This window comes from Castanea sativa, chromosome 5 (assembly GCF_040712315.1).
Source record: "Castanea sativa cultivar Marrone di Chiusa Pesio chromosome 5, ASM4071231v1".
Taxonomy (NCBI): Eukaryota; Viridiplantae; Streptophyta; class Magnoliopsida; order Fagales; family Fagaceae; genus Castanea; species Castanea sativa.
The window spans coordinates 2,247,959-2,270,248 of record NC_134017.1 but is presented as its reverse complement, the minus strand read 5'-3'; the positions used below and the strand labels follow the sequence as shown (position 1 = coordinate 2,270,248).

Genomic DNA, 22,290 nt, shown 5'->3' with positions numbered 1-22,290 from the left:
AAAATTAGCATTTTGGTACAAAGCTTCCCTAGCTATTGGAGGAATATCTTCCATCCAAAACAAATCATGACTAATATTCCTAGTAAATTGAGCTAACTCATGAGCAACCCTATTCCCCCCTCGCCTAGTACATTCAATCCTTGCCCAATGCAAATTCCTAATCAAATGATGAATATCCCCAATTACATTCCCAAGCAAAGAATGATCATCCTACAAAGCTAAAATAGCTTTCATAACAGATCTATTATCCCCTTCAATGATGAATTCAGAGAAGCCAGCATCTACAGCAAATTCAATAGCTTTTCTACAAGCAACTCAGCCTCTTAGCTGCAAGATACCTCAGGTCCCTTAGCTGCCATGGCTGCCATAACCTCACCTTTTTCATTCTAGATGACTGCACCAAAACCAAAGCTGTTGATGGTCGAAAACAAGGCTGCATCGAAATTAATTTTGAAAACCGAAGGTGGAGGGGGCTACCAGGTATCCCGAGTAGACTACCCTTCATGTGCAGGTCCCATCAGTGCTGATGTAGTCCGAAATTCCTCAAGAAACTCCCTTGCCCAATTTTTCAACCACCTCGAATCATGGGACTTGCCTCCATGCACAACCTGGTTCCTTTGATTCCAAATCAGCCATGCCTGAACGAGCACTGCCTCCATATCTTGAGACTCAAACCGTTCCAATAAATATTCCATTAACTAAAGCATATCAGCCATACCCAACCCTCCCTTCTGTAGAATTTTTTAAGCTACCCGCCCACACATCTTTAGCTGCATCACATTTCCAAAAAGCATGGACAACTGATTCCGGAACCTCAAGCAAATTGGGCACATCGCATCTTCAATAACTCTTCTCTTTGACAGGTTCAACTTTGTTGGCAAGATTTAATTACAAGCTCTCCACCCAAACACCTTAATTTTATTAGGAATTCTAAGCTTCCAAAGTGCAAACCAAACTCCCTTTCCAACACAACCCCTAGAACTCTCGGCTACCCTACCTACTCTCAAAACTTCTTTAGCCACCTTATATGCGGATTTAACAGTAAAAATCCATTTCCTTTGATGCATCCAGATCAGAAAGTCCTCCACATATCTTCGGCTGAGTTGTATCCTACATATAGCTTCGACATCTTCTTTCTCAAACATATCCATGATAAAATCAAACCTCCATGCATGCAAGTCTTGATCAATTAATTCAGCAGCAGTCACCTCTCGAACTTCATCCTTAACTATATGTAAAGATGCATTTATTGGATAATTCGGTATCCACTTATCCCCAATAATCCGAATTGAATGGTCATTCCCAACTCGCCAACAACACCCAGACTTCAAGATAGGAAAAGCAGCCACAATACTCTTCCAAACAAAAGAACAATTTAGGGACTCCTTGGCATCAAAGAGACGAGTTCTTGGGAAATATCTAGCTTTGAGACATTGAAATATTAAAGAATTATTATCGTGCAACAACCTCCACGCTTGTTTAGCTAACATTGCTAAATTAAAAGCCCTTAAATCCCCAAAACCCATTCCTCCCTCCCTTTTTGATAACGTCAATTTTTCCCACATTTGCCAATGAATTTTCCTTTCATTTCCCACCTATCCCCACCAAAATTTAGCACAAATTGCATCCAGCTCATCACAAAGTTTCAAAGGGAGTTGGAAAATACTCATGGTGTAAGTAGGAATAGACTGAGCAACTACTTTAATAAGAATTTCCTTACCAGCCTTAGACAACATCTTCCCTTTCCACCCTTGTAGTTTTTTCCATATCCTATCCTTCAAGTATGAGAACGTGTGATACTTTGCTCTCCTTACTAACTGCCCGTTTGTTTCAACGTTTTGAGCCCAAAAAGCACGTTTTGAAAAAAGCCAGCCCTTTATGTGCGTTTGGTTTAGCACAAAACGCAACTTTTTGGAAAAAGTTGCGTTTTATATTTGTGAAGAAACGGGCATATCACTGAAAGGAGCTCAGAGCTCCATTTTTGAAAAAGCCCGTGCGCATTTAAATCTATCCGTTGGACTCACAAGGCAATTAACAAATTACCCTTTCACACCTTGAGCTCGCCCTCTTCCTCCCTCGGTTCCTCTATCTCAAAATCTCATCTCCTCCCCAAATCCTAAACTTTTTTTTTTCAGCTCAAAGATCCCTCATTCTTTTCTTGTCCATGGGGTTTGGTATTTGGTTTGAGATTTGAGAAGTGGGTATGATTGTGGTGGTATGGGTCTTAGATTTGAGAAGTGGGATTGTGGTAGAGTGGATTTGGTATTTAGTTTGAGATTTTAGAAGTGGGTATGATTGTGGTGGTGACTATATGTTTTGGTTTGGCCATGGGTTTGGGGTTTGGTGCGTTGGGTTGATTTGATGGTTGCTGGGTTAGGCGGCCGTGGTGGAGTTGAATTGGTTGTGCTGGTGTGGGTATGTTATTGTTTTTTGGGTATGGGTATGTGATTGTTTCTGGCATGGGTATGTGATTGTTTTTCCGATGGGTTTATGGTGGGTTGTTCAGGGCTGGGCAGCGGTAGGGAAAAAAAAGGAAGTAAGAAGGAAAAAAAAAAAGATCATGGGTGTTACAGACGAAGTGCTAAGAAAAAAAAAAAAAAAAAAAAAAAAGAGGAAGAAGGAAAGCTCTGGACGTTCTGGAGTTTGGAGGAATGGCAGGGAGAAAAAAAAAAGGAGGAAAGAATGAAAATAAAGAAGGGTAAAGGTACGTGTGTGGAGGAGAAAAAAAGAGGGGGGAAAAAAAGGAAAAAAAAAAAAAGAGAGAAAGAAATGCCGTGTGTGGAGGATAAAAAAGGAGGGGGAAAAAAAAAGGAAAAAAGAAGAAGGAAATGTTATCACAATATTTTCACAATAAATTTTAACGGGTAAGTTATTATTAGCTAATATTGGTGAGAAAAAAATAATTTTTTTAGAAAGAGAAAAAAATAATTTTAATAGTACGTTCAAATTAAAATTAGTATCAATTTTTATCACAATATTTTCACAATACTTTCACAATAAATCTTAAGTGGTAGGTTATTATTAGCTAATATTGGTGAGAAAAAAATAATTTTTTTAGAAAGAGAAAAAAATAATTGTAATAGTACGTTCAAATTAAAATCGGTATCAATTATCACAATAATTTCACAATAAATTTTAAGTGGGAAGTTATTATTAGCTAATATTGATGATAAAAAAATAATTTTTTTAGAAAGAGAAAAATTGATTTAAGTATATGAAGTAGTTGATTTAAGTATGAAATAAACTCCCTTGTATATACATTGTCCTTTTTGGTAATTTATCCCTTAAACTTCAACTTTTATAAGTGCTAGCCAAACACTCAGTTTTTTCAAAAAACACTTTTTAACCGCTTTTATCAAACACTCAACTTTTTGAAAAAGTACTTTTTTATTATGCACTTTTTGAAAACTCTACTTTTTCATTATGCACTTTTTCAAAAAGCCCAACCAAACTCACTCTAAGGTAGGTAGCCCTAGATAAGACTCAAACCGGTTCACTTCCTGCACTCCCAAAATCCTCAAAGTGTCTTGCTTCTGACTAGCTGAAGTATTGTTGTTGAAAAAGACCGAAGACTTCTCCAAATTTAAGCATTGACCCAAAGCATTGGCATAGGTCTGAAGCACCTCAGAAACTAGCTACCTCCACTTCATTTTGTGTTGCCCTGCAGAATAAAATCTTTTAACTTGAGTTTTATTTATTAATACTTATTATTTGAACATTTATCTTATATACATAGTTTTTATTGAACATCTTTATGTATTGCACCGGTTAACAACTAGTGTATGTGCTCGGGTTAACAACTAACTATATACTATATGATAAAAGTAGAGTCCTAGATGTTATAGATGTTATGGTTGTGCCAAATGGTTATACTCTATTTACGCCAATTGGCTATCAATTATTAAATATTTTAGTAAATTACATAATTATCCTATGTTTTAAAACTTTTGCATTATTTCACATTAAACGCTAAATGTTAAAAAGTTTTTAATTAGAGCTAGAACTCGTTAAATCGTTTCAATTCACACCTTCAATGAGTCGTTATCAACTAAAAGTAATGGAAATTCACATTGTGATGAAAATATATCAAAACACACAATTTTTTTTTCTTATTATGTGAGATTATGAGATCTCTAGGGTAAAATATTTATGGGAATTATGAAATTATATAATAATGAGAAATTAGTTATTGTTATCAAAATATTACATAAAAATAATATTATATAAGCTAATGTTCCGATAATCTCATATCATATTCTATAAAATAAAAATTGTAGTGTGGGCATTATGATTGTGTCAAGTTGATGCATTTTTTTTTTTTTACTCTCTCATTTTGTCTTATTATGACATATGATGCTTCATCAGTATATTAAAATAATTAACATAATTTCCCTAAGTAAAACTATATTAACAATGTTTCAAAAAAAGTTTAAACACATCATTGCAATTAAAATTCTACTACACGTAAAAAAATTCTAAAGGACTTTTAAGTATTATACTCAAAAAAATATTTCATATTTAATGGAAAACCGTATGTAATAAAACTCATTTGAATTATCAATTTGTTTGGTGGCCTAGTGGAAGGGGCTTTGTGCCAACAAGACTCCGCTATGCAAACTTGCAAAGCATTTTAAGTTCGAGTCATCCTTCCCCCACTAGCAACATGTTGATGCTCCTTATAATTTCATCATTAATGAAGTCTTGGCTGAGAGTAGTTAGAGGCTATTATAAAAACGTCAAGATAAAGAAACCACCCTGTTCGACCTTCTAAACTTTTTTTTAAAATTTTTTTTATATAACCATTTGAATGGCCACACGACTGTTAAAGTAAACTTGTTTTACCCAAACTCACGTCTAGTGTGTTAATTTAATTTATCGCATAACCACCGCACACCATTTGGTACAACAATAAATATTGTAGGCTATGGAGGCAAGGAGCAAAGTTCAATACAACAATAAATATTATAGGCTATGGAGGCAAGGAGCGAAGTTCAAATCTTCCAGAGAAATTTTACACCCATATAAATTTAAATTAGGCTGGAATAGAATTTTTATATTGTATTAAAAAAAAAATTGCTGCATATATCTTTTGTACTTACATATGCACTCATTGACAGTCTCCACTCTCTGCCTCACACAGCACTCAATTGGTGCGTCTCTTTCGCCAGGACGACTCAGATTCCCCCACAAACTAAGACGTTTTCAAACTGCTTCACTTCCATGTCATCTTCATCTTCATCTTCTTTGTCTCTCAAATTATTCAGAGCCTCTACTATGTTTTTCTTTCTTCTCTAAGGACCAACAACAGCCCACCTCTATTAATCAATGGAATTGGCTTCTCTTCCCTGTTTCCAATCCATTTCTTGCTGAATTACTCAAAGTTTTCAAATTTCCCATCTGGGTTTTTGTGCTTGGATAGTATTTGTTTGGACTTTACTCAATTGGGTTACACATGGCTTCTTTAAAGTTAGCTTCTTTTCTTGTAGCCATGTTTCTCTGCTTGACTGTTTCCATTCCATCATGCTGAATCTTTATCAGGGTCTAATTCTATTTTGGACTCTTAGATTGTAGTTTCTTACTAAACTTTCAGGATTATCAGAGTCTTCATCAGGGTCTTCTTGATTCTTTTTGTTTGTAAGAGTGTGTGTGAATTCTTGGTGCCTTCAATGGTGGCTTCTGATTTAGCCTCTCCTCTCTGTACATGGCTTGTGGCTGCCTGCATGTCTGTTTCCTTTGAGAAAGACCACACTCCAAGGAGACTGGGTCAATGGACCAAGAGAAAGAAGTTTGTGTCAAAATGCATTAATCGTGGTGGTGCTTATTTTGTGAGTAATAAGCTTACAAACGGTTCTGGAATTCAAACCCTGATAAATTCCTGTCTCACTTTCGAGCCTTGCAATGAGTTTAACAATTCGAAAGGGCAGTTCACATTATTAGGATCTCCGACTGCCTGGACTAGAAAGCAAAGGAGCATGAATCATCCTGCTGCACACTCTGGTAATTGAATGTGTGTCTATGTTAATCAAAAGTGATAATTTTTTATTTGGTGGCTTCTGATTTCTATGCATGTTATGTAGTTTGAACTTGAGAGATGCCTGTAGCTTTGAATGATGGGATATTATTATTATTATTATTATTATTATTATTATTTTATTTTATTGATAAGTAGCTTTGGACGATGGGATTATTGTTATTATTATTATTTTATTTTTTGATATGGAGCTTTGGATGATGGGTTATTCTTATTTCTGCTAAGCTTTACCAACTTGAACAATTTAGTTAAATTTTTGCAGCAGCCTATATTTGTCTAAAATACTTCATTGATGTTTTGTGAGGAAAGGTATATTAAATATTACAAATCTAAAGGTATATTTGTACCACATCATTTAAAATTTAACCGTGAAATAGACTCTTTTCATTTCACTTGAAATGGAGAGGATCCTATTCCGTTTTGTGATGCGTATTGCAATATGTATGTGGGGTAGCAGTTTGTGCACAATTGTCTGTGTATGTGAGGAGATGTGTCTCTGGAGTTCTTGGAATGTTTTTAATTTTTCCCCTCTCTGTATTGTTTGTGGAACCTTGGATGGACAGGAAAGCTAACATTTATGGAGTTATTGTTTTGGTTGTGTAGATACCCAAATGTGAGGCTTTATATCTAACACAAATGCAAGTTCAGAATTTTACATAATTCATTGATTTTAAGGTTCATGATAATACTATAGGATGTTTTAATTGACTGGATAATGGAAGGAAAGTCTTTAAGCTCCTCGCTTTTGTTTTGAGCGCATGACACATTGAACTAACCTGGATTCGTAATGTTGCTACATTCAACTTGCTGGGTTATGGTAAAAAGTTTTGAATGTTTCTAATATATGTTGTTGATGGTAAGTGCTGTTAGTAATGTTTACCAAACTTCAAGCTTAGAGACTCTTTTATTACAGTTTCAGGAAAAACTGTGGTTGTGAGACCTGCAGATGGGGTCACAACAAAGAAGAAACAGCTTACAAAGCAGCGACGTGTTGTCGTGACAGGGATGGGTGTGGTAACCCCAATTGGTGACGATACAGATGTCTTCTACAATAATCTCCTTGAAGGTGTTAGTGGCATAAGTGAGATAGAGGCTTTTGACTGTGCTCAGTTTCCAACGGTAGATCTTTGTTGGCTCAGTTCCATAGTAGTAAATGGTTGCCTCTAGATATTTACTCCAGCTATCTTTCTAACAGAAAATTGCTGGTGAAATCAAGTCTTTCTCGACAGATGGATGGGTCTCACCCAAGCTTTCCAAGAGGGCAGACAAATTCACACTTTACTTGCTTACTGCTGGCAAGAAAGCATTGGCAGATGCTGAGATTACAGAAGAGGTCATTGGAAAGTTAGACAAACGTAGATGTGGTGTTATAATTGGCTCTGCACTAGGAGGAATGGCAGTAAGGATAAGCTTAGATTGTTTTTCACAGGAAATTGACTGTAGTCTTAGTAGTTGCTTCAAGATTTTTTTTTTTTCTTGAGAAACTGCTTCAAGATTTCAAATTTATCCAAAACCCATAATTTTTTTTATCAGTTTTTTCTTCTACTGCTTGTATTTTTATGAGATATTTTAATCAGATTTTTCAGGATGGAATAGAAGCATTGAGGGTTTCGTACAAGAAAATGAATCCGTTCTGTATACCTTTTACGACAACCAATATTGGTTCTGCTTTACTAGCAATGGATTTGGTAAGTTTGATGCCAATGTTGATAGAGATTTAGGACAAGTCAACATCATATGTTGCTGCTGCAACCTTCTAGCTATTTCTAAGTTAGCAAATTGCAGGGATGGATGGGCCCAAACTACTCAATTTCTTCAGCTTGTGCAACAAGTAACTTTTGTATACTGAATGCAGCACACCATATTATCACCGGTGAAAGTGTAAGTGCATGCTTTAGTCTCATTAAATGGATTTTGCAATAGGATCCTACATTGTTTTGGGAGCTTGTTTGAGAGAATAACACAAATGAATTTTAGTGTTTCCAAAGTAACTCTCATCAAGAAGCACTATTTTGATTTGAACGCTTAGGAGTAATGGTGATCTTGATTATTTTTCTTCATTCTTTTGAATAAGTTTATCTTATTCTAAAATGAAATTAGGCCAAATTCTGTTATCTGATTTGTGAAAATTTCCAGGACGTTATGCTTTGTGGTGGATCTGATGCAGCAGTTCTTCCAATAGGTACAATACATACCTTTCTCATTCTGATTTGATTTGAATATTATGTTCTCTACATTGCGAATTACTACCTCAGGCTTGGGAGGTTTCATGGCATGCGGATCTCTTTCTCAAAGGAATGGTGAACCTACCAAAGCTTCACGCCCCTGGGATATTGTATTGCATCCAACTTCTATCTTCTTCATGGTTACAATTATGCTTTTCAATTACAAATTCAGTTTTATGAGCTCTGGTTCAGAATGTGAATTAGACAGCTCATTGTTGATAGATTTTGTTCATTATAGCAGTATATAATATACTTATCAGAAAATAGGTAGGTATTATACATAATATGTTGAACTGGAAACAGTAACTGTAATATATCATTTAAAGATATATAAGTTATTTAATTATCATAATGTTTGCGAACGGGTGTTATTGGGAGGACTAGAAGTCCAATATTTTCTTAACCTTCTCTTTTGAGAAAAGGGAAGGCCAAAAGAGTGATTTTAGAAAATAATAAAATAAAAAAGTAAAAAGAAAATATCCCATCTAATTGCTGAATTGGTTTGAACTAATCTGTGTCACATTACCATTAACTCCAATTTAGAATTCTAGATTTCACCCTTATCTTCACCTACTTCATCTTTCTTTACTTGTAAGTCATGAGTTGAGATATAATTTTGCATATGAACAGAATAGGGATGGGTTTGTTATTGGAGATGGAGCTGGGGTATTGCTCTTGGAAGACCTAGAACATGCTAAGGTATATCCGTAAAATTAATTTCTCTAGTTTCCCCAAATGCTCTTGTTGAGTTTAGTAGCTTAAACTCTTTTATTTTTCCTTGTTGGGTTACTTTTCTTATTTCTTATATGACAGAGAAGAGGTGCAAAAATATATGCAGAGTTTCTAGGTGGAAGCTACACTTGTGATGCCTATCATTTGACTGAGCATCATCCTGATGGTAGGTAGTCAAGTCTTTCGGATTACTTTGATAATGCTGGTACTTGTATATTAAAATAAGACCTCATCTTTTCCTTTTGACTGTTTCTATATATTTTCCCCTCCCCTGTAGTTTTTTGCTGTCAAATAAGCTATCCATCAAAATTAAATACAGCTATTCTTCTATGAGACACAACAAGCAATATGTATTTTGGCACCTTATAGTACCAGAGTGCATTTGATCCGGATGAAGTTCTGAACTTATTTTTGCACAATATCAGGTAGTGGCCTTGCTCTTTGCATAGAGAAGGCCTTAGCCCAATCTGGGGTAGCTAAAGAAGATGTAAATTATGTAAATGCATATGGTAGTTCAACACCAAGAGGTGATCTGAAAGAATACCAGACCCTTATCCGTTGTTTTGGCAAGAATCCAGAGGTATATTGAAGGCAAATTTATCTAGTTCTTATTATCAAATTTACAATATGACATTACTTAGTTTGAGTTCTAATTCTTGCAGCTAAGAGTGAACTCTACAAAATCCATGACTGGTCACCTACTAGGTGCCTCAGGGGCTGTGGAAGCTGTTGCAACAGTTAAGGTAATTAGTTTCTGCTTTGTTTCTTGCACATTGCTGAACTCATATGAGATTTGAAAAGATAGAGGCCAATCCAAATCCTTTAGATGGCTTTGGCCTTACAGTCATTTACTGTAGTCTATAACAGGGAGCCTATGTGGCTTGAGGTGCTTGCACCGATTAGGGGGTTGTACTGAAGAGGAAGTTCCATGTTTCTTCCCTTTTTTGTTCTTCTTTTGTTTTTAGTTATTTATTTATTTATATTTGCTCAGATTATTGATGAGATATTGATCTCACCGTATTGTTATTTTCTCCTACCAAAAAAGAGTTTTTTTTTTTTTTTCTGGAACATTTAGGCCATATTTGGTAAGAGTATTTAGAAATAGATTTTTGTTTTGCAATTCATAAAATGGTGGGTTCCATAATTGAATCTATTGTTTGACTAATGTTCTCTAAATACAGTTTTCAGAAAATTGTATCATATTTTCCTTGTTCATAATAGAATTTTGAAAATAGTTGAAAATATATTTTCAAGATACAAAAAATTTTTTTAATGGTATAGTTGTAAATAAATTGAAAAAGTGGACCCCGCATATTTGTTTAAATTTTTTTATTTCTTAAATTAAGGAGCTCCTATTTATCACAAAAAGAATTCTCATACTTTAAATTTGAAACTTATCATTATATAAAAAAAAAGTATATGAGTTTTATTCCCTTATCATTATTCAAGAAAAAAAAGAGTTGAATCTATTGTTTGACTTATGTTCTCTAAATACAGTTTTCAAAAAATTGTATCATATTTTCCTTGTTTAGAACAGAATTTTGAAAAAAGCTGAGAAGATATTTTCAAGATACAAAAAATGTTTTTAATGACATTGTAAATAAATTGAAAATAGTAGACCCCACATATTTTTCTAAATTCTTCTATTTCTTAAATGAAGGAGCTCATCTTTATTACAAAAAGAATTCTCATACTTCAAATTTGAAACTTATCATTATAAAAAAAAAAAAAAAAAATGTACATGAGCTCTATTCCCTTATCATTATCCAAGAAAAAAAAAGTAATTTACAGATTCTACACGTTACTTTTTGTAAAAAAATTTATAAAAAAAATATCAAAAATAGAAATGGTCACGCAAACAATTTTTTTTTTTTTTTAATATTTTGAAAATTGTTCTTAAAAGTGGGAACCAAACACTTATCATATAAAAATTATTATCTGAAAACTAGTTTCAATTTTAATTTTTTGAAAATTGTTTTCAAACTATTTTGAAAACAAAAACAAAATGCCTCTTACCAAACAAGGCCTTCGATTTTGAAACTTATAGTTTAGGGGTGTAACAAATTAAACCTTATAGTATCTACCACTCTTTTTGTTTCGAAGTAAAATATTTACAAATGTAAAATATTTTACATGTAAAATATTTTCATTTTACCGTGTTTGATTATCAACACGAAAATACAGTAAAAATCATTTTTCAATTGTATGCTTCACTGTAAAATAATTTTTTTTCATACTTCTCAAAACTCAACTGGTGCACAGACCTTTAACAAAAAAAAAAAAAATGGTGCATAAACCTATGTAGTGTCCACAGACCTTCAACAAAAAAAACTGGTGCACAAACCTATGCAATGTGTACAGACCTTCAACAAAGAAAAATTGGTGCACAGACCACCACCCGCCCAAAAAAAACTCCACATCGGAAGGAAAAACAGCCATCAACCAACAAACCACCACTGACCACTCAAATGACAACCACCATTAACCAAAAATCCAAATCAGGGAAAAAAAAACAAACAGATTGGAAAAACCAGCCAAAAGACAACCATCATCAACCAAGAAAAACCTCGACGAACTCAGATCGAAAACCCAAGAAACAAAGAATATAATCTGAAAATCTAAGCCCCAGAGGAGGCAAGATTGGGTAGCCACCAAAAACTTAAGATTGTCTTTAGATCCAAGGCGGTGCAAGAGAGAAGAGAAGAAGGATTTGTGCAGAAGAGACATGATGAGGTTGGTAATGCCGATGATGGCGGTTAAGGTCGGTCAATGGGTGGGCAACAGTGTGAGATGGGTGGAGATGAGAGGGTTGTGGCCTCGTGACTTGTGAGTGATAGAACTGAGAGAGGAAGAATTGAGAAAGTTAAGAGAGCAAAAGCTGATAAAGTGTCGGGTGTGAAAGAGGAGAAGAAATTGTAAAATGTTTTACCGATTTTTTAAGTGTAAAATATTTTACAATTTTTGCCTTTGATTTTTCCTGTGACTGAAAATATTTTACATTTAACTAATTATTTTACTGCAAAACAAACATGGTAAAACGTGAAAATGTTTTATATCAAAACAAACAGAGCGTACAATAACAAATTAAACCCTATGCTTTTGAAAAAAAAAAAAAAAAACTAAACCATATAGTTTCAAAAGTAACAAATTAAACCATAGGATTGCAAAAAATAATTAATTAAACTTCAGCCCATATGAGTGAAGTGACATTGTATAGGAGGTTTAATATTGGTTGAGGGTTTAGTTAGTGACTTTGTCAAATCTTAGGGTTTAATTTGTCACTTTTTACTATTAAAAATGTCACTTTTTGAAAATTTAGTGTTTACTTTGTTAAACCCCTAAATTATAGGGTTTAAAATGTAATTTCCCAAACACATTTCCTCCTTGATAGACATTGATGCACTAATTCATAATTTGATTGGATTCCTTTCTATTCATCATTATTGTCCCTAAAGTGAGATTTAACTCTCAAATGTAGGCAATACAAACAGGATGGGTGCATCCAAACATCAATCTTGAAAATCCTGATGAAGGCATGGTATGCTTCTATAATATGGTTTCTTATCAAATCTATCAGAAAATAGTCTATCATTTTAACAATGGATTTCTAATCATTTTATTAATCCACCAACACCATTTAAGATTACATTACGCTTGAAAGGATACTAGGGAGGTATTTACTTTTATAAGCTTGAATTTGTTTTAACTTGGTTTTATGCTTTATGAATTTGAATAAGGACATGAATGTGCTTGTCGGCATCAAGAAGGAACCTTTGGACATAAAGGTAGCACTATCTAACTCATTTGGCTTTGGGGGTCACAATTCATCCATCTTGTTTGCACCTTACAAGTGCATCTGATGTGTCAACTCAACCTGAAACTATTCAGAGTGTTGAACAAAATTAGAGTTGTTGCAGCTTGTATTGATATTTTTCGATTTGGTAGTACATCCATTCTATGATTGTACATATTTTAATCAAATCTAGTGGACTTAAATTGGATGACCATCTAATTGAGATGCAACTACTTTGATTGCATTGATTACTAGTTGTTGATTAGTGATAATGTTTCTATTATTTCTTTTCATACAAATGGGGGGTGGGGTATTCACATCTTTTGATGGGGAAAAAGAGTCATTTTGTAGTGCTTCAAATTCTATGATTGTACAAATGATAGTCAAACAATAATTATGGTACAATATGGACAACTAAATCAAAAGCTAGTGAGGAACCTATTGTTTGTAATGGGTGCACTAGATACTTGTCTACACCAGTAAGGAAATACAAGCAATATACATCTCTTCATCTATGCAATATTGCCAGGGCAATCTCATAAGCAATCCTATCAACCCCATATCTTATGCTTACTAACATGCATTTCTCTTATAAGACTTTTATCAGAGCTAACTACTGATATTACTTTTATTATACATCAATCATAGCAAGTCATGTCAACAGTTGTGAAAATGTTGTCCCTCATATTTATTTATGTTAATATTCATAGTGTCATTCATAAAATAAATAAACTTTAAGTAGGTACAATTATTGCATATGGACATAAAGACAGATATATACACACATATTTGTACCGTGTCGTACTTGCAATAGTAGACAAGATGACTTAGAGATGATATGCTTATTTTTAATTTATCTTTTTTATATAAAAAAAATTATTTTGTGTGCGACCAAAATCCTCTACTTAGTGGTTAACTATGCTAAATAAGATAAGGGTTGCAATTAATTTACATTATGGGCTAATATAGATCCACAATGGGAAATTTAGATAAAAACACATCAATGACTACGTAAAAGATGCATGGAAATGATTCCTTCTTTTATTTCAATCTTATGGATTGTGTTAAAAAAGGTTTTTCTTTTCAAGAACTTGGATACCCTCTTTTCTCTCTTCTCTTCTTTCTTCTTTATATATGATTTATCTCTTTCTTTTTCATATTTTGTCCTTGTCTACCTGGATAACTTTCAGCCTTATCGGGTTCTTTTTTTCCTTGTTATTCATCATGAATGAACTTCTAGGGTTTCTTCTTACTATTGAGGTGTCCACCTAGATAATTTCTTGTCTTATCGGGCTCTTTGTTCCTTGTTGTTCATCATGAATGGAGACTTCTAGGGCTTCTTTTTATTGTTCAGACTTGTCCTTTTGCATTAAATGTGGTGGTGCTAAGCAGGTGACCTTCATTAATGCGGAGGTTACTGCGGAATCATCAAGATGCTTCCGAAAGATTTCTTGGAGAAGTTTGCCTTCTCTAGGATTTTACCTTTGTAGCTCAAACAGGTTTCAAACATGTCCTCAGTATTTGGACCTGGGATTCTATCTCGATAGCTTGGATAGTCTTCGGACCTAATCAATAGTTCGAGGCTTGATATGCATGGGAAGGTCCATTGTAAAAGATAAGTCAGTCAACGTTAGGTTTGTTTCCACTGTTTTGGGCTGATGTTAAATGGACCCAATATCCATCTTACTACACTTAATATCCATCCCACTACATTTTGGATTAAAAACAACATAATTTATTTGATAGAAATTGTATTTAGATTTTAAACAAAAAGTGAGTGGTGCAAAAAAATTCATATATTTTGATCAACCGTAAGAGTGGCGCAGTTATACACTTTATACTTTGGAGAGGAGTAAAGAGTGGGACCAGTTATACACTTCAAACAAACAAAAATGGCAAGTTGCGAGGCTCATTGATGACTCGGTCTAAAGATAATCAAAAGAGAGTTCACTTTGGAGGGAGTGGGATGCTTGGCATTTAAGGTACTACCATATCAATTACTTCCCGTGTGACCATTACTTTCCAATCACATTGCCCTCACAAAGGAACCAATAAATAAATAAGAATCTTAATAATAAAAACACTAACACTATGTTTGGTTTAAGAGGAAGAGGAAGATAATGAAGAGAAATTAAGAGCCCGTTTGGTTAATGGGCTTGCATCACCCAGTTTTCAGTTTCCATAACTCATTTTCCAATTTTTTTGGACCTCACACCAACTTTGTTTGTTTGGATCAGTTTCTTAACTCAATATTAAAAAAAAATGAGAGTTTGAGTTAAGGAAACTGAAAACAAATTTTTAATGTTTTCAGTTTTTGAGAATTGAGTTTCAGTGGCATTTTTTGTAAAATTAAGTAAATAATGGGACCCACCTGTATGACTTGTCCCATCACATAACGTTTCTCTCCAAAAATCAGTTTGGCATTCTCACTCCAACCTGTTCTTTTCTCTGTCTCTTCTCCTTCTTCATTTTTTTTTTCTTGGATAAATTTCACTAACTACCCTTGAGGTTTGGGGTAATGCTAAGCAGGTCTAAAACTTCTCAAAACTAACCAATTCGGTCCCAAGTACAACTTAATCTCTAAACAGATTTAATAGACGTTATTTTTTAACTCTCCCTTCTCCTCTCTGACCTAAACTTCTCTTATCTCTTCTCACTCTACCTCAAACCACCACCAAAACTTAGACGCAAGACACCCAACCACCAAACCACAATACCACAGGTCCACAACCCACATACGTCACCGATTCACGACACAACCCACAAGTCCGAACTTAAATTGCACCTCAAAAGAAAAAAAAACCACCACAACCCACAAATCCACTCATTGAGACCAAAACCACTACCTCACCACCATTGTCACAAAGCCCACCAACACAAACCAAAACCATAAATAGGAGCCCAACCACCACAGATTTACAGTCACAACCACCTAAATCAAACCAGTTCCAAAACCCACGGCCAAACCAAACCAATTTTAGCCATCCAAACCACTAAACCCACGCACCATGGTTCACATACATAAAAAAATACCCACAAACCCAAACTCAAGGTTCACAAACCCCACCCCAGAAACACCAGAAAATTCAACAAAACCCACCTTTTCTCAAACCCAAACCCATAATCAATGAGACCCACAAACAAAAACCACCACCACCAATTCAAAAAAAAAAAATCCAACCCACATAGAAAATACCAAATCAAACATTACAACCAAGATTAACCGTCGAGATTGGAACTCCGCTGAAGTTGCTAAAGAAAGTCAGATCACCTGCCTGTGCCTACATCCTTAGCAAAAAGTGACATCACTGATTGGATCGACGAGTCAAAGGCAGCTCGTGCGTGGCACTCCTTGCTCACGGAACGATATACCAGAAAAAAAAATCAAGAAGAAAAAGCCCATTCCGCAACCTTTTACTATAGGTCTTGTCGATTATGTCTCGGTGGTTATAGTGGTGAGAGAGAAGAGAGCTTTGAGTCAAAGAGCAGAAGAGACAAGAAACGTTTGAGATAGAGTAAGAAGAGAGAAGAGAAGTTTGGGTCAGAGAGGAAAAGAAAGAGAAGGTGGAGTTAAAAAATAACATTTGTTAAGTCTATTTAGAGATTAAGTCGTACTTGGGACCAAATTGGATAGTTTTGAGAAGTTGTGGACCTGCTTGGCATTACCCCAAACCTCAGGGGTAGTTAGTGAAATTTACCCTTTTTTCTTTTACCAGAGCTCTCTCTTTTCACTGAACCTTCATTGCTCCTCCACAAGCCACCACCACCACACCAGTCGTCACCATCATAAGCAACCACCATGAGCCACCATGAGATCAGTTCAAGCTCAGCCCAGATCAGGCCTTCGTTTTCTCTTTCTCTCTCTTTCCTCCCTTTGCTAGATCGGTTTCTCTCTTAGGCGTTTTTTTTTTCTCTCTCTCTCTCTCTCATCCCTTTTGCCAAATCAGTTCATCTCTGTGTATTATTTCGTGATTTGGGTCTCCGATCTAAGGATTTTGAGTTTGGGTTTGCTATGTTTGTGGTTTGCATTTCCTGTGCATTTGTGTGTTGGTGGGTTTAGATTTTTGGTTGTGGTTAGTGAGGCTTGGGCAGTGGTGGAGGTTGCTTGTACGTTCGTTTGGATTTTTTGTGGAAGGTTGTGATTATGGTTGAGGGCTGTTGGTGGGTTTGGATTTTTGGCTGTGGTTATGGGTTTCCTATGCATTCTTTTGGATTTTTTGTGTGGCTGTTGGTGGTGTTGATGGTAGTGGAATCTGGGTTTGTTGTTGGTGGTGGTGATGAAACTGGGTTTAGGTGTGGGTTTCATGTTCTTCGTGTAGAGTCACAAAGGTAAGGGAAGAAGATGGTTGAAAAAGACTGATTGGTGGGCTCCACCATTTTGGCTAAAGGTGGACTTAAAAGTTGAGATATATGACTGAGTTTTGCTACCAAACAAAATTTTTAGAGTTTTTAATGATAATGAGTTTTGAGTTATGAGTGATGGGTTTTGAGTTTGAGTTATGAGTTATGAAAATTGAGTCATGTCTAAACCAAACGGGCCCTAAATCATTAACTTCCTTCATCAATCATTTTCCACTTCCTTTTTTCCCAATGAAAATTCCTTTTCCTACCGATTCAAACTTCAAACCCATCGCCTGGATCTTCACAACCAAATGCGAACCAATCTATTGAATTTAGATTCACACAAATCCTAGATCTCGCATTGCACAACAACAACAACAACAACGGCTCAAATCTTTGAGTACTTTGTGGTCTATGGAATCGGTCCAGAGATTCCAACCCTAGACAATATCAAAGGGTTCCATGGAATAGAAGTGATGTACCTTCCTTCTTTCCTCGATTAGTACCCTCTGCCCAACCACACTCTCTACCCTCCTCCGCCGCCTCAGCTCCCCACTGTAAGTGTTACCGTTGCTACCACAATTTTTTTTTTTCGTTTTTCGTGTTTTGAGTTCAATTTTTTGTGCCTTTTCAATGCCTAGAAATTTGAGTTATTTCAGGAAAATGTGCTTTCTAGCAAGTTGTTCTATCGGCTAGTGTTGAGTTTCACTCATCTAACTTTGATTCCAATGATCCTTCAACTTTTCCAAAAACCTATCCGATCGTTTTAACCGATGCGTCCAAACTAACTGCAAATCTTATTCATTTATTCATTAGAAGAACTTATTTAAACCTTGTTTATATGAATTTTAGATTCTAGAATGTGTAATTTATGCTAGACGTGCATTTTATATTTTTTGGAATTGGAAGATCCCATATTTGTAATTAGCATAGCTAAGAAATCAGGACAATGTGATCCTATTAGTCAAGAGTTGAGTAGTTCAATGGGTAGCTCCTGACGTTTCTAAATGGAGACAATTAGGGTTCGAATTCACCCCTCCCTATCGTTGTAACTATTTTTTTTTTTTTAAAAGGCAATGTAATCCGATTAGTTGTGTGCATGAGTTCCATGGTTTGCTTTGCTTTAGCCATATTACATAGTGGATTATGGGCTATAATGCTTGTTCTCTCTCTTTTATTTTATTTTTGTTTAGTTACACGCATCCTGTGGATTTTGAACTTGTCACTTCACCTTCCACTAACAATTGTAGAAGTGCAATTTAACTATTTAAGCTAGAGCTATCAAACCTATTCTAATGAAAGTAGTTGTTTGGGTTGGGATCCAAAGTTGTAATGAGTTTAAACTTCTTTGAGTTGAAAGGTTATTACTCGTGATTTCCAATAGCCCAAAAATTTATTATTATTCGTGATTTCTTGGGGACATAATATCCATTGACCTCAATGTCCTCCATGGATTCATGTGGGACTAGCAATGGTCCAATAGGATGTAGTCTTAAGCTTTCCTTCACCACCATATCCAAGTATGGTAATTTTGCCAAATCAGTCTCTTCCACCATCCTATTCATTCCAACTGCACGTTCTAGCTCCTCCTGTACATGTTTCATCACTCGTGGATGCCTCAAGAGTTAAGAAAATGTCCACTCAATCGCAGCAGCTGAAGTGTCATATGCACCCGAAATCATGTCTAGTATGATAGCCTTGATATTTGTTCGATCAATAATGTATACTTGCTTATCTTGAGGATTCATGGGTTGGTTCATCAAAGAAAGCAGCGTGTCTATAACGTTTGTTTCAAGATCTTGTTGACCACTACTAGGAATTTTTTCATGCTCCTTGATGATATTCTCCAAGACTATGTCCAAAGCCTTGCTACATTTCTTCATGCGTCGTGTCAATCCCTGATAGAAATAAATAGCTTGAAAATCACTATGCTATTTTAAAAAATATACCTATCAAATTGATGTGGTAACTATACATCCATGTAAATGGTGCTACATCAGTTACTCAATACTAGACGTAACCAAATTGTCACCTCAATTCCTTAATTGAATTTTTAAAAAATGAAGAATTATTTAATACAAAGGGAAACCAGCATGAGCATGAACATGAATATGGTATACGTAATTCATGCAAAAGGCAATCCTAGTCATTAAGCTCTGTTATATCTTTTTTTTAATAATTCAATAATTAGGGAGATTTGAGTTTTTTATTTCTTCCATAGAAGCATGAAGCAACAAAGTGACTTTTTGAAATTGTGCATTTTGAAACAATGGTGATTTAATTTTAGTAAGTGCAGTATGAAATTGGACTTTTTAAAAAACTAAACATTTGGTAAAAGTTATTAAAAATGTATTTATCAAAATTATAGTTTGAGGTGTAAATTACCAAAAAAGGCAAACTATATACTAGGTAATTCTTTCATAATTATAGTTTCACCTTCTTATTAATAATAATAATATTATTATTATTATTATAATTTGTCTTAGCTATTATTTTTATTAGTGTCTTAATTATTTATAATAGTAATTAATTATTTAATTTTTCATCATGGCACAGTACAAAATGATAATGCAAAAAAAAAAAGATCAAATGCATACCAATAATCAAGTTTATATTGTACCACCTTATATTAAAAAAAATGGCAACTACTAATAAAACAACCATCTTGGAGTCTATTTCTATTATTGTATTGAATTTAATTTTTCTTGGTAAAGATAAAACTATGTGCTCTTTTTTTTATTGATTAATGCAACCAAGTCTGTGAATTCAATTGAGAAATCTAATGTACAGTATATAACTTTTACCTAAAATCTAATAAAATCAATTTTGGAAAAAAAAAAAAAAGCACTCTTTAAAAAAATTAAACCCACATACTCACTAAGTACAAAAGTAATATTAAACCCACAAACCTTAGCAACAATAAATCCACTCCACCAATAGGTAGGTGACACCTCACCCACCCATATTTTCTCCAACCAATTGGGTTCCATGCTTCTTAATTTAAAAAAAAAAAAATTTAATTAGGTTTCATGCTTTATCACTCATAAATTTAATATACAAAATTTAACTTTTGTATATTATCATGTGGATGATTATATCCTTTTAGCCGTTACATAGGCAACGATTCATAGCGTAGTGTTCTGGAGAATACAATTACATTTTAAAACAATAATAAAAGTAGAAATATAAAGAACAATGCAAAGACTACAACAATCTAAGTCATTTTTGCCACAATATGTCGCTTAGCGAGTTATGAGTGATAGAAGTATGGACTAACATAGAACAATTTTTTTTTTTTCCATTACTCACAACTTGTCACATAACAAATTGTGGCAAAAAATTGTACATATAGTTGTGATTTAGCGTTTTTCAAATATGAAATACACAAGAAAACATCATGTTCATCTTATGATAAGGTAGCTTGAAATCAGAATAATCATTTTTTTTTCTCTAAGAATTATCATTTACTTCACAATAATGTTAGTACTATAAATTTTGTCACAACTGTCCTATGTGAAAAATTGAGTGATAAAGAAGAAATTATGAGTTCATGTTATAATAACGAACTACTAAGCACATTATGTCAAATAGATCAATTGTGACAAAGCATCAGGGTCGGCCCAAGGCCCAGGCAAGTAAGGCCTAGGCCTAAGGCCCTACCCAAAAAAAAAAAAAAAATCACCTTAGAGAAAGAGGCCACACATCCTATGGTTAAAAGCACAAATTTTTATAAAATTATATATATATATTTTTAAAAGGTTGTGCATTTTTTTTTATTATTAATGATGTTAAGGATACTATAAATTTTACTATTAATTTACAAATTGCCATGTTACTAATCACAAAAGAAGTCATTTAAACATTCATTAGTTAAATTGATGAATTTCATCAATGAGAGTTAATGTCACATCATATTGTGAATATTTTATAGAGCTTTTAGCATATTTTTTCCATCCTAAAATGTTTCAAAAAAAAATGTTGCAAATATGTTAAATCATCAATTAAAGATTAATCTCTCCTAACAATTTGAGACTTTAACTTTTGTAAACTCATATCCTACAAAACCATACACCAAATAATATCTATCTCTCTCTCTTAAAAACCAAATATAAAATTAAAAATTAAATTACAACTTTACTTAACTATGCATCATTGTATATCCAAAATAAAGTATCTTTTTTAATTGTAATATATATTTATTTCTTTTTATTAATATTTATGGTTCAACTATGATATTTAATTCTCTATATGAAATTAACATTAGTTTAATGGGCATTATTCGTCAAATTATATATTTAATGTATCAAATTAATCTTGATTTAATTAGTATTAAATGATTTTGTTTAATTAATATTTACATATTAAAAGCCCCCATAAATTTTTTGCCTTAAGCCCCAAATTATGTTGGGCCGCTCTTGCAAAGCATGTGTGAAGTGTGTGGTATTGTTTACTCCATAAATATGTGTGGTATTGAAGTCCAAATTTGTGATGCTCTGTCAATTGCAAATAGTGTAGTCTTGTAGAATATTTTTTTGAAAGAGTTTCAACCTATAGCGTCTGCTCCTAATAATACTCTTTATCATCAAACCAAGACACCGGTTGATTTTTGATGTAAGCAGGGATTGAACCCCAGATCTCTTATTCAACTATCAGAGACTTTACTAGTTGAGTTAACTGGAACCCACTAGTCTTTATTATCAGACCAAGACACCAGTTGATTTTTGGTATAAGCAGGGATTGAACCCTAGATTTCTTATTCAACCATCAGAGACTTCACTAGTTGAGTTAACTGGAAGCCACTAATCTTGTGGAATTGAAAGAGGGTGGTAGAAAAATATTTTTTTTCTCTAACAAGTCTTATTTTTCTTATAAAGTTTAAATAGAAAAATATATCATCAAGAGGAGTGGGTTTAAGATGCAGGATCTGGGGGGGCATATTTAAGTATTTTTAAATAAGTTTTCTTGAGAAAAATATTTCTGTTAATTGATTATTTTAAAAAAGTTTTGATATTATTTTTATAAAACCTTAGACACTGTCAAAAAGTTTCCTATAAAAAAAATTCTAAAATTATTTACTAAACACATCCTTTTGACTTTTCCAAAAAAAAAAGAAAAGAAAAGACCAATCGGATTTTGGATTTGGCTTTATATGGAAGAGGACAAAGATT

General features: G+C 34.0%; 1 protein-coding gene across 1 annotated transcript; it reads left to right on the top strand.

Moving 5' to 3' along the window:
* The first annotated feature begins 5,109 nt into the window (after nucleotides 1-5,109).
* Nucleotides 5,110-13,027, top strand: LOC142633833 (3-oxoacyl-[acyl-carrier-protein] synthase II, chloroplastic-like). Its single transcript, XM_075808082.1, has 13 exons — nucleotides 5,110-5,997; nucleotides 6,945-7,150; nucleotides 7,227-7,430; nucleotides 7,609-7,719; nucleotides 7,817-7,912; nucleotides 8,168-8,213; nucleotides 8,287-8,366; nucleotides 8,887-8,955; nucleotides 9,070-9,158; nucleotides 9,418-9,568; nucleotides 9,651-9,731; nucleotides 12,467-12,526; nucleotides 12,726-13,027. The coding sequence occupies exons 1-13, from the start codon at nucleotides 5,667-5,669 to the stop codon at nucleotides 12,846-12,848; spliced, it is 1,647 nt and encodes a 548-aa protein (XP_075664197.1). The 5' UTR covers nucleotides 5,110-5,666; the 3' UTR covers nucleotides 12,849-13,027.
* The last annotated feature ends 9,263 nt before the right edge of the window (nucleotides 13,028-22,290 follow it).

Bases quoted from the DNA above. Each gene is read 5' to 3' on its own strand.
- LOC142633833 (XM_075808082.1), top strand. From the start codon at position 5,667: ATGGTGGCTTCTGATTTAGCCTCTCCTCTCTGTACATGGCTTGTGGCT. The intron at 8,214-8,286 runs GTACAATACATA...TTACTACCTCAG, and splicing joins TGCAGCAGTTCTTCCAATAG to GCTTGGGAGGTTTCATGGCA. The intron at 9,732-12,466 runs GTAATTAGTTTC...TCTCAAATGTAG, and splicing joins AAGCTGTTGCAACAGTTAAG to GCAATACAAACAGGATGGGT.